This window comes from Lutjanus erythropterus, chromosome 13 (genome assembly GCF_056507025.1).
Source record: "Lutjanus erythropterus isolate fLutEry1 chromosome 13, fLutEry1.hap2, whole genome shotgun sequence".
NCBI lineage: Eukaryota > Metazoa > Chordata > Actinopteri > Lutjaniformes > Lutjanidae > Lutjanus > Lutjanus erythropterus.
In genome coordinates this window covers 38,030,514-38,042,897 of record NC_139329.1, presented here as the reverse complement: position 1 = coordinate 38,042,897, position 12,384 = coordinate 38,030,514, and the positions used below count along the sequence as shown (strand labels likewise).

At 40.3% G+C, this 12,384-nt stretch overlaps 2 protein-coding genes across 3 annotated transcripts; both read left to right on the top strand.

The window, feature by feature from the left end:
• Nucleotides 1-1,429: 1,429 nt before the first annotated feature.
• Nucleotides 1,430-8,019, top strand: LOC146317096 (protein NLRC3-like). 2 transcript variants are annotated; one of them, XM_084733630.1, is made up of 5 exons: nucleotides 1,430-1,813; nucleotides 3,749-3,898; nucleotides 4,924-5,043; nucleotides 5,433-5,521; nucleotides 6,194-8,019. In XM_084733630.1, exons 1-5 carry the CDS (start codon nucleotides 1,704-1,706, stop codon nucleotides 8,017-8,019), a joined length of 2,295 nt encoding a protein of 764 aa, XP_084589756.1. In that variant the 5' UTR covers nucleotides 1,430-1,703. The 2 variants fall into 2 exon arrangements, with proteins under 2 accessions (XP_084589756.1, XP_084589757.1); XM_084733631.1 differs by having other exon boundaries at nucleotides 1,433-1,813; nucleotides 6,212-8,019.
• A 204-nt stretch (nucleotides 8,020-8,223) lies between these two features.
• LOC146317095 (ribonuclease inhibitor-like) lies at nucleotides 8,224-11,963 on the top strand. The gene is made up of 4 exons (XM_084734173.1): nucleotides 8,224-8,229; nucleotides 9,179-9,248; nucleotides 9,727-10,000; nucleotides 11,021-11,963. Exons 1-4 carry the CDS (start codon nucleotides 8,224-8,226, stop codon nucleotides 11,244-11,246), a joined length of 576 nt encoding a protein of 191 aa, XP_084590299.1. The 3' UTR covers nucleotides 11,247-11,963.
• The last annotated feature ends 421 nt before the right edge of the window (nucleotides 11,964-12,384 follow it).

Sequence of the window (12,384 nt, the reverse complement as noted above, 5' to 3'; positions counted from 1 at the left end):
CTGTAAAAGGCCTGTCAGACTGAGGATCAACCTCTGGATGTTTGAGGACCAAGAAGACAAACAGCAGGTGAGTATTTGGAGTGACGGCTGATCAGTTTCAGTATTATTAAACTATTAAAAGAATCAAATCTCCCTGTACTCACCAGTTTATAAGGTCGACCTTGATAAAGATATTGTAGTATAATGTAATCATTAACAGACCTGCAATAAATCAGTGAACTTCAGCAGGTCATAATGTCGTGTATCTCATCTGATTCTGAGACATGTTTGTCCCATATGAATGTGAATAAAGTAAATATTGGAAACAGCTGTCAGTTTAACCCAGTACACTTCAACAGATCACAAACTACAGCTGACCATGAAATAAATAAGCACCTGTCTAAAACATGAAGTAAAGACTTAATAGAATATTAAAGTGCATTAGTTTTACCAGTAAACTGTCACATCTACATATAAATGGGTTGACAGGTTAACAAAAAAGCACAATGAAGTAATAATGAAGATACAGCATGTCTCTCTGTTCTCTGGTTCTTCTCTGATGTCTAGTTCTGTTTCTCATTTGTTTATTCACCAACGTCCACAACAACAACAACAACCTTTTTACCACCACTGACTTTTTGTATGTAGGCTTCAAATATATTAATATTTTTTAAATGAAAACAATAAGAGGCAGGGTTGTGTTTTATATCATATTTCTTTGTTTTTTGTTGTTAATGTACATTACAATGAAAATAACTGCAATAAACAAGCTAAGATGAGCTGAGACAGCATCGTCATCAAGTACGCTGCTGAATGACTGTCCTGTGTCCGTCTGTCCTCCAGAGTTTGAACTCCCAAGTCGAACTTGTCAAGTCCAAACTACACAAGTACACAAGTCTGAACTTGTACTTGATATTGAGAAAAGCCCCAGGTCTGACAAGAACAACATCTTGTTATATTTACATACTTTAAAGATGTTCTTTTTCTAGGTAGTTTATTATCACATAAGATTTATTAATTTTTAAAGTGAATGACATGAATTTACCTGCACAGGTGTAACAGAAGACCTCCATGTTTTATTACAGAAGACTGAGCTCACATCACACAACATGAGAGAGGATGAGGCTCCAAAACACACAGAGAGACACACATCTGTGGAGGAGGCTCCCAAAAAGGTGATGTAATGCTGCACAGTTTAAACATTTTTTCCAGTTATTGATTTGTTGAACTGTCATATATTGTAAATGATGTTTATATAGTTTTTGTTCTTGTGAGCATAAAGGGAACTACAACTACCATCTTGTTATACAACCCTGTGTTGTAAAATGATCCATAAAAAAATCCTGTAACCTTGAGGTGACCGTGGTAAACATTGACCTGATAGTTATCAGCATGTTAGCATTGTCTCTGTGAGCATGCTAATGTTAGCTTTTATCTCCAGCAGGTCTGTGTCTCAGTTCAGTCAGCTAGTCGACCCGGTGGTTGAAGAAGTTCTCAGAGAAGTAGAATATTTCCCTCTGAGATGTGGAGGAGTCGAAGCAGCCGACCAACATTTTGACCAAAACTCATTTTAATTCAGTCTGTTCAAGTCAAGAGAGACGCTCATAAACACATCATGTTTAACAACACACACACACACACACACACACACACACACACACACACAAATTCCTGTTAATGTAGAGGGGAGGAGCAACGCTGCTCAGGTGATCCAGGTAGGCTGCATGAGAACAGGGAGGGAACCTGACAGTGAAAGTGTTCAGTCAGAACGTTCAGGTTCCATTTTGTGTGGACAGATCAGAGCAGACGGAGGAGAACTGAAGGCTGAGGCAGGGTGAGTGTTAATACAACATTTTGATGATTTTACTGTCAAAGTGTGTGAGTGTGTGAATGTAATTGAGAGTGGTTGTTTGTCTCTATATGTCAGCCTCTATGTGAACTGGCGACGTCTCCAGGGTGCATCTCACCTCTCTCCCAGTGTGAACTGGGATAGGCTCCAGCCCCCACATGACCCATCAGGATAAGCGGTTACGGACTTTGGATGGGTGGATAGTCATAACTGATCTTGTTTGCAGTTTGAGGTGTCCTGTCAACGTTTTTACTAGGGGTGGTTAATCTGTCTGATTTCCGATCCGATCCGATTATGATTATTGAGGTCCCGATTCGATTACCAACCGATTTTCGATTGTTAAAGATTCTCGATTAGCGATTATTGATTTTCCATTTGACAAGTTAAAGTTGCACCAGTTGCACCATTAAAAAAAATCAGTTGCTGAATTACTTAACTCTTTTATTGAGTAACAAGCACTTCCTGTGTAGTGCAAAAAAGAAAATAGTGGTGGCATTTTGGGTTAAATTATTTTAAAAATGCACTTGTCTTTGATCTTTGTCTGTAATTATCACCATAGTTATGTAATGTAATAATAATGATAATAGTAATGATAATGGTAATAATATTATGTACTATACATATATTAGATCATTATACACTGTACAATATAATACACAACTACGCTCTGTAGTCTGGCTCAATGTCCCGCCTACAGCACGGCACATCATCATGATCAATCAATCAATCAATCAGCAGACACACTGTGTCACAGACGGGGTGAGACAGAGCTGCAGCGGTGAGCAGAGAGGAGCTGTGTAGAAGTTAAGACAGCTGATATCACCAAAGTTTCAATCAACATCACAGTTTGATGATCTGTTTCTTTGGTGATAGCAGAGTTACATCAGTGAAAAAAGTTATAGTCTGGATTTCACTCAAGGCGGTGTGACGCTTTTAAATCAGTCGCTCTTCGCACAGATGCGCTGCACACAGCAGCATCTGTCCTGTCTGTTCACTGCAACTCTGCATGGAGACAGGAAAACTATGATGCTCACATGTGGTCCGCGGATCACATGCATGCTGAACCGCAGAGGGCGATCCATACGGGACACGGATCAGCTGCGATCCGTTGCAGCCCTAGTTGGTTGCTCATTGCTGGTTGTTTCTCATCCATTTTACGCACCTGCTCGTACGGCTCACTCGCTCTGGCCGCTGCACGCACTTGCGAATTGGAACTGGGCATGCTCGCATGACGTTCAACTTCTGTTGACCACGGGATAACATTTTTTCAAAATAAATTAATGCAAAAAAATAATCGATTTTTGAAAATTTAATAATCGATTCATACTCGTCCATAACATAATCGTGATTAATTAATAATCGTTTTTTTTCACCACCCCTAGTTTTTACAGATGTCTCTTTTATAATGGTGGCCTATGGGGGAAGATGCTTTCTGGGGTGGTGGGGGAGTATTTGCTAAAATACTGTGAGTGGCTACTGGGAAAAGTTGGTGGCAGGACTAAGCAGCAACACCCTGTCTAGTTCTATAATAAGTCTGTGGCCTATAAATGCATGCAGGTTTCCAGAATCAAGAACAAAAATATTGAATGTCATTGTTTCCCATACATTCATTTTTTTGTGGCGACCCAGCACAATGAAAACAGGGGCTGCCACAAACTGATTTTATATTATTTTGGAGCTGTGCTTGTGTCCCTCGGTCATGTCTTGAAGGAAAACCTTGATTTGTAAAACTACCAGATTTGTACTGATCACTCTGAGGATGTTTCACAGGTCTGGGGTTCCCTTCTAAACATGACCCTCTGTCTGTCTGTCTCTCACAAACTGAGTTTAAAAAAATTCAAAATGCAAGTTACTTCCTGTGTTTGACTCTTGAACAAACTTGTGCTCTGAGCTCACAGTCAGTGTTCCTGTTTCTCTCAGACTGAGTTCAGATCAGAAGATGAGTGTTTGTGTGGAGGAGGAGGAGGACAGAGCAGAGTCTCCAGTGTCCAGCTGTCTGTCTCTGAAGAGTGACTGGTCCAAACATCTTCCTCCAGACTTCAGTAATGAACCTGGACCCTCAGACACAAAGTAAGAGAACTGATAACTGAGTCATTCAGTGTTTCTGGTAATGTTGTAGAGTAACATTGTGCTTCATGATGACAGAAGGTTTTTGTATCACGTCTACACTCACCATACTCTCACCGGGGGACTACAGTATGTTTAAACATTATTAAATGAATCCTCTGACAAACCTCCACATTTCACAACAAGCTCTAGTTGTCAGATGTGTTTTAAAATCAGGATCTTTCACACATCCTGTTGTTGACATCAGCTCACTGTCCAGCAGCAGTAATATCAGCTCCCTACCTGATGTACTGTTGCTGACTGGACTGAACTCTGACAGGATGATCACTGACCTCTAGGGTCGGGTATCATTTGTTTTTTATGATAACAGTGTCAACATGATGCTTTTAAAATGGTGCCGGTGTCTAAACAGTCCCTGAACTGATTCAGTTTGATTTGAATTGTATTTCCGGTGTCTACGAGCGAACAGGCTGCCTGCTGCCAGAGCCATGTAGAGAGAGTGTTGTCACTGATGTTAACTACACATGTTTATTGATGTGTCTGTAACGTCTGAACCAGAGGACAACTTTCAATCAACAGCTCAGGCGTGTGGCTCTGAAATGAGGCACCGAAATCTGTGTTGTGATTCAGTCCAGTTGGTTCTGGTCGTAAAGGAAGTGATGTCATATTGGTTCAGTAACCAACCCTACTGATATCTGTTGGAGTCACTTTAAAAACTTCTAAAACACAGAAAATGATTATTGTCACAAACTGAATTCATACAAATTTTCTCAATGTATCTGAGACACAAATAATAATTTAAAATAATAAAATCAATAATTTGTCCCGTCTTCCTCTTAGTATCTGTGACAGCTGTCAGTCAGATAGAAAAGTTGTAATCTAATCTAAGAGGACTGATACAAACTGTTAAAGCTCCTGATGATCAACAGCAGCAGCAGTTTGTGTATTTAGAGCTTCATAAATGACTTTCATCAGAGGATTTATGAAGGATTCATGTGATGTAAATAAAAACATGTTGGTGTTTGCAGAGTTCAGTCCAACAGACAGAGAGCTGAGTTTCCAGTGTCCAGCTGTCTGTCCATGAAGAGTGACTGGTCCAGAGATTTTCCTCTAGACTTCAGTAATGAACCTGGACCCTCAGACACAAAGTAAGAGACTGTTTTTACTGTAAACTGACCTGATGGAAGATGATTCATTAAGGATAAAGACAAAATGCTAAAATATTTATATTGATGATGCAGAACTATGAGTGCAGATACTGTTTCAAACTAAGATGGATCTTATTTTATTTCTTCATCAAAACAGCTGAGAACCTCCATTTCATCATTTAAACTTCCATAAAATGTTCATATATCTTTGCTCTGATGTTGAAGTCGCTGTAAAGATTTTTAAATCTTCAAAATCGGAGAAAATGATCTTCACATGTGTCCAGATGGATCCATGTAGCGTCTGTGTCTGACCCCAGTGTGTCTCTGCTGGGGGTGAATTGGTGACAGTAATCTTGAAACTGAAGCTGCCGTCTCTGCTCTCTTCACAGCCTCCAGACTTCATGGACAGAAACAGGTATTTTACCTCACAGAACAAGACCTGGACTGCAGACCGACAGTCAGAGCAGCACTGAACAAAGTAAGACTGCACATCTGTCCATCTTTCACATAAATAAGACTATAGAAGAGTAAAAAATAGACTTTATCTAATTATTCCAGGGGACGTACATGAGGGGGTCCCTGGTAAATCTTGTAAGGGGTCCTTGGTTTAGATGAAGAGCTGCAGCTCAGCCTGTCGCCTCTGCTGTCAATCAAACACCTACACCGACTGGAGAAGCACAATCAATATCAGAGCCGATAAATGATCAGCTGATATTGACCTGTCACAGTTCTATCAGTCTAGATCTGTAATAAATATAATAAATATCAGTTATAATAATATCTGATTTGACAGATTCTGTTTAATCATTTAATTTGAATTCTTTGGTAAAATGTTCTATAAAAGCTGAAGTATATTTATGAAGTTTACACTACAGGTTATATGAACCTGTTTTTAAAATACAAAAATGTGAAATTAACAGTTATCTTATCAGTATCAGCCATGAGAATCAAATTATCAGAATCAGCTGAATAAAATCCACATCATGAATCTCTAACACGGACACACAGTCAAAGGAAGTCAGAGAAAAAGAGAGAATTTCTGATGTTTCCTTGAAACTGGACTTTATAACCTTTACTTCTTTATATATTCTTACATTGTTTTTTATTGGTAATGAAAATACCAACAGATTGTCTTTGTTTTGTCTCACAGCTTTTTTGTCTTTTTTAGTGGACGGTGGTCTGCAGGAGGTTTCAGATGAACATAAGATCAGTCTGAGGAGGAGATGTGAACGTGTGACTGAAGGAAGTGATGAAACAGGAAGTGAAACCCTCCTCAACAGGATCTACACTGAGCTCTACATCACAGAGGGACAGAGTGAAGAGGTTAATACCCAACATGAGGTGAGACAGCTGGAGACAACGTCCAAGAAGGAGACCCTCCATGAGACTCCAATCAAGTGCCAGGACATCTTTAAAGCCTTACCTGACCAACAGAGACACATCAGAGTCGTTCTGACCAACGGCGTCGCTGGAGTTGGAAAAACCTTCTCAGTGCAGAAGTTCACTCTGGACTGGGCAGAGGGTTTGGAAAACCAAGATGTCAGTCTGCTGATTCTGCTTTCGTTCAGGGAGCTGAACTTGATCAAAGATGAACAGTACAGTCTTCTCAGTCTGCTCCATGTTTTCCATCCAACATTACAGAAGGTCACAGCAGAGAAGCTGGCTGTCTGTAAACTTCTGTTCATCTTTGACGGCCTGGATGAAAGCAGACTTTCACTGGATTTCAACAACAGTCAGGTTGTGTCTGATGTCACACAGACGTCATCAGTCAACGTGCTGCTGACAAACCTCATCAAGGGGAATCTGCTTCCCTCGGCTCTGGTCTGGATAACTTCCAGACCTGCAGCGGCCAATCAGATCCCTCCTTCATGTGTTGACAGGGTAACAGAAGTACGAGGCTTCACCGACGCCCAGAAGGAGGAGTACTTCAGGACGAGGTCCAGTGATGAAGATCTGTCCAGCAGAATCATCTCACACATCAAGACATCCAGGAGCCTCCACATCATGTGTCTGATCCCAGTCTTCTGCTGGATCACTGCTACAGTTCTGGAGGACATGTTGACTACAGAGCAGAGAGGAGAGCTGCCCAAGACCCTGACTGACCTGTACTCACACTTCCTGCTGGTTCAGACAAAGAGGAAGAAGAACAAGTACCATGAGGGACATGAGACGAGTCCACAGGAGCTGACGGAGGCTGACAGGGAAGTTCTTCTGAAGCTGGGGAGGCTGGCGTTTGAACAACTGGAGGAAGGAAACATCATGTTCTACCAAGAAGACCTGGAGCGATGTGGTCTGGATGTCACAGAGGCCTCGGTGTACTCAGGAGTTTGTACAGAGATCTTCAAAAGAGAGAGTGTGATCTTCCAGAAAACAGTCTACTGCTTTGTTCATCTGAGCGTTCAGGAGTTTCTGGCTGCAGTCTACATGTTCCACTGTTACACCAACAGGAACACACAGGTACTGGAGGACTTCCTGGGGATATACACAGACTCAGAGGGTGGAAACAACTTATCTTTGGATGAGTTCCTGAGGAGAGCCATGGAGAAATCCCTCAAGAGTAAAAATGGCCACCTGGACCTGTTTGTCCGCTTCCTTCATGGCCTCTCTCTGAAGTCCAACCAGAGACTCTTAGGAGGCCTGCTGGATCAGAGAGACAACAAGAAAATCATCCAGAGAGTCATCAACAACCTGAAGGAGATGAACAGTGATAAAATCTCTCCTGACAGAAGCATCAACATCTTCCACTGTCTGATGGAGATGAACGACCACTCAGTACATCAGGAGATCCAAGAGTTCCTGAAGTCAGAGAACAGATCAGAGAAGAAACTCTCTGAGATCCACTGCTCAGCTCTGGCCTACATGCTGCAGATGTCAGAGGAGGTTCTGGATGAGTTGGACCTGCAGAGGTACAACACATCATATAAGGGACGATGGAGACTGATTCCAGCTGTGAGGAACTGCAGAAAGGCTCGGTAAGTCCAGATGTGATTATCAACATTATAAAGCAACAAAAAGCTGAAGCCTTCAGTATTAAAGAGACTTTACACACCTGCACAATATAAAACTTCTACACTGTAAAAGTTTTCTTCAACTAGAATTAAAATAATAATAATGAACACAAATGTTTAATAATTAATAATTTAATAGTTTCTTCTGTCGTCTTCTGTCTTTCTTTGGGTGATGGAGGTTTGATACAAATTCAGCAGAGAAATATGAGGACTTGAAAATGTTTTGACAGTAGTTTTATTTTTTCCAGTGTGTGCACTATGTTTCTATAATGTGTCTGTTTATTGATCTTTTTATATACAGACACACAGACATGTAATACTTGTGATCTGATGGAAGTTTTTTCACTTTATCTTTTATTCAGTTATTGCTGTCATATTTCTTCTCAGCAGTTTCTGATCTATTTCATATGAAGAACTGTTCTGTTCATTTTTACAGTTTATTCCTAATATTAAAGGGTTTGGCGAAATATTAAAATTTTCCAAATGACCATCATTCCTCCACCCACCTCCTTCTCTACTCCTGTCTTCTCAATGCTCAGCTAGGAGATTTGCACAAACAGCAAATTCAGTACATTATGTAATCTGCGTCCGGTCACTACGCCCAATAAACAAAATAAATTCACAAAAGAGTCAAGAAATTAAATATTCTCACACTCATTTTCCTTTTTAAAGAAAGAAATAACCTCGTTCACACTCTGAACTATAGTTTCTGTCTTTTACTGAAGTAAGACAAGTTTAACTGGTTCATTAACTTCTCAGAAAACACGTGTTTTTGTTTTTTAAGAATGTGTTTAATGCTGAGCTGAGTCTCTGCTGATGTTTGAGGCTCCGCCCCGACATCAGGCCTGATAGATGTCTTCCACTGCCGCTGACATATACATCAATACACATGTCATCAAAACTATGAAACATGGAGATTTTGACTTCATGGCAACTTTGAAGCTTTTCCATCTGGTCACCCTAATGTGAGAAATGCAAACACAAACTGTCAGACAACGTGTTTCCTTTCTGCACCATTTCACAACAGAGACACTAAAGGCAGAGAAAGTAGCAGCTCTCATTTCCACGCTGGTTTTCATTGAATTTGCAGCCACAGTCTTTGTGTATTTGTCAGCTGATTTCCTCAGACAGCAGCTCAGGACACAGTCAGCTCCTGGGACGTCCTCCAGGTTCATTCTGCCAGTGAAGGAGAGCTCAGTAGGTTCAGTTCACTGGAGGATTTTTATCTTCACCAGGCTCACAGAAGAAATGATCTTGTTAAACTGCTGAACTCCACTTGAGAAAAACTATCATCCATAAATGATCATCATTCAGTCTTTAGTACTAATGAAACTATTAATGCAACAGGAGTCATTCAGTTCATTTAGTGTGAGATGAAAAGCAGATGGAGAAACATAAGATTCATCAAAATACACACAAACACATGACTGAGGTAAATATATACGAGTGCAGTAACAACCTGCAGTGATTTTACACTTCATTAAAATAAAGTTTAACAAACACAAATCAGCTGTTCATCAAAATAAGACACGTTTACGTCACAGTCATTTGGACACTTGTGTCCAAAAACAGCAGTTTGTGTTTCCTGATGTTGCTCAGGAAAACTTTGACATGTGGACAGAAGGAGCTCAAGTTTCAAACCACAAACCTTGTGATCAGTGACTGACCAGCTGAGCTGCAGACGCTCAGGTTCATGTGCTTTGTCACTTTATTTTTATAATAAAGAGTCAGATTTTATTATTCTTTAACTTTCATATTCTCTGTCATCACAGGTTTAATGACTGTGGACTCTCAGAGACTCACTGTGAAGTCGTGGTCTCAGCTCTGAAGTCCAACCCCTCCCATCTGACAGATCTGGACCTGAGTGGAAACAGAAACCTGAAGGATTCAGGAGTGAAGCTTCTGTCAGCTGGACTGGAGAGTCCACACTGTCGACTGGAGACTCTGGGGTCAGTTCATGTATTTTGCTCTTGTACAGTGTATATCTACCAAAATGAAATCCACAAGAGAAGTTTTAAATTTCCTTCAGTTCTCTTGTTTTCTGGGTTTGTTTCAGCACAAATCACAACAGCTCTTTTTTAAAGTTTGTCAGTCTGAACAGTTTATCTGTGAATTTAGTCTGAAGTCAAACTGGATTCATGTTATTAAGGAAACTGTAGGATTTATCCTTCAATGTGCTGCCAAATTAAATCAACATTTATCATTTTTGTTCCATGTGAGACATCAAGAAATCAAAAAAGTCAAACAAGTTCAACACATGTTCAGGAATGTCTTTTTATACAAAACCTTCACAACACAGTATTTTACTGGAACTGATACATAAACACACACACACACACACACACACACACACACACACACACACACACACACACACACACTAAAGATGATGATGATAAAGCTCACAGTCAGTCAGCTGTGTGTTGATGAAGATGACGGTGGTGATGAAGATAGTCCACATCTGTGGTTTGAAATGAGAGCAGCAGAAGTGCTGGGACAGCTGTTAAACATGTCTGTAAAGTTCAGGACTTGATGAAATGAATTTTTATTTGATAAAGTCTGATTGATTTCATATTGAACATTTTGAAATTGTACAGAAAACATGTGTCTGTATTTTTCATCAAATGAAACATGATTGTTTGAATGAGAAGAAACAGAAGAGAATGAAAGTGAAAGTAACAACATGTCTGATTTGATGATTATTCCAGACTGGTCTGAGATCAGCAGCATGTTATTAATGTGTGTTGACATGAATAGGTGTGTGAATGTTGTGCTGACATTTGGATGATGTGTGTAGAAGGCTGACATTATGATGATCCACAATAACACAATGACAAAGTCACTCTGCTCATTTTAGAGAAAAGTTCATTGATTAGGACATAGTAATGTTGAGCTGCACATTTAAAACCTCAACACATCTGATTGGATTATAAATGGATTTTTATCTTCATCATTTATTCTTTATTCAGATTGAGTTACTGCAGTTTGTCAGAGATCAGCTGTGCTTCTCTGGTCTCAGCTCTGAAGTCCAACCCCTCCCATCTGACAGATCTGGACCTGAGCTACAACAACCTGAAGGATTCAGATGTGAAGCTGCTGTGTGATCTTGTGAAGAGTCCACACTGTCGACTCAAGAATGTGAGGTCAGTAGAGGGGCGGAGTCAGTCCATGCTGGTTTCAGCAGTATTGAAGTAAACACAGTTTGAATCAAAGTAAAGATCCAGTATTTCCTGTTTTCCTCAGTGAAGCTGTGAGAGGAGAACGGTGACAGGCTTCAGGATCTCAAAGTCTTTGTTTCAACACTAAACAATTGATCAGTTCATCTTTGTCACAGATCTCAGATCAGTCTGACTGAAGCCTGCAAATCACTGGCTCTTATTTCATAGAACCATGGTTACATTTAGTAACCATGTGGTCTTTGTACAGACCAGAACCTGCTGAAGTCCAGGAACCACAGCTGATGATTTGTCTTCAGTCTTTGTATGAACATGTAGGACCTTTAACATCATAAATATATATATCTGTCCATGTGTCTTTAGTTTTGTCCAAATATTTTGAATATTCACATGTTTATCATGTTAATATTTGAAAAGTAGATGAAATATTCAAAGTGAGACTCTGGTTTTTAACAGCTTTGAACTCTAACAGCAGTAAATCCATCATTAAAGTGAGCAGTGAATGTCTCTGTGTTTCTGCAGTCATGATGCGTTCAGGGACTCTCAGCAGGTTATTTCCACTGTGTACTTGAGTGAAATCTGCAGAGTCAACAGACCTGATGGTCTGTGAGCTTCCAGCTCAGTGTGTCGACTCCAACAGGTTAACATGAGAGCTGAAAGGAAGCAGCTTCGCTCCACAGCTGCTCCACTTGTGCTCTGAACAGGACTGAAGTCCTGCTGCTCTTTATACTGGAGGTGATGAGGAAGAGTCTCTGTAAACACTGATTTATGACTCCTGCTGTCTCTCTGCTTCTCTCATCAGATGGTGATCATGTCAGTCAGAGTGGTTGATGATGGAGGAGTTTGTGTTGAGAGGATCAGCTGTGTCCTGATGATCCACAGAGGTTGAATCAGCAGAAGTTTGTGTGTGGAGATATGTGCAGATACATCTTTGGTCAAGCAGGATTCTCAGTTGGCCTACTTAGCTGTTGCTAAGTTGCTTGTGTGGTTGGAAAATTATTCGCTGAACTTAGTATTTTGTTTCTCATAGTTGTTTCTCATGTTCTGTCAGGCACTAATTGGTTACTCATCCTTGAACACACAGCTGTTCTTCCTTTGGAAGGAAAACTTCTGGTAACACAAACACATTCTGACTCTTCTGATAAGCACTTAAGGTT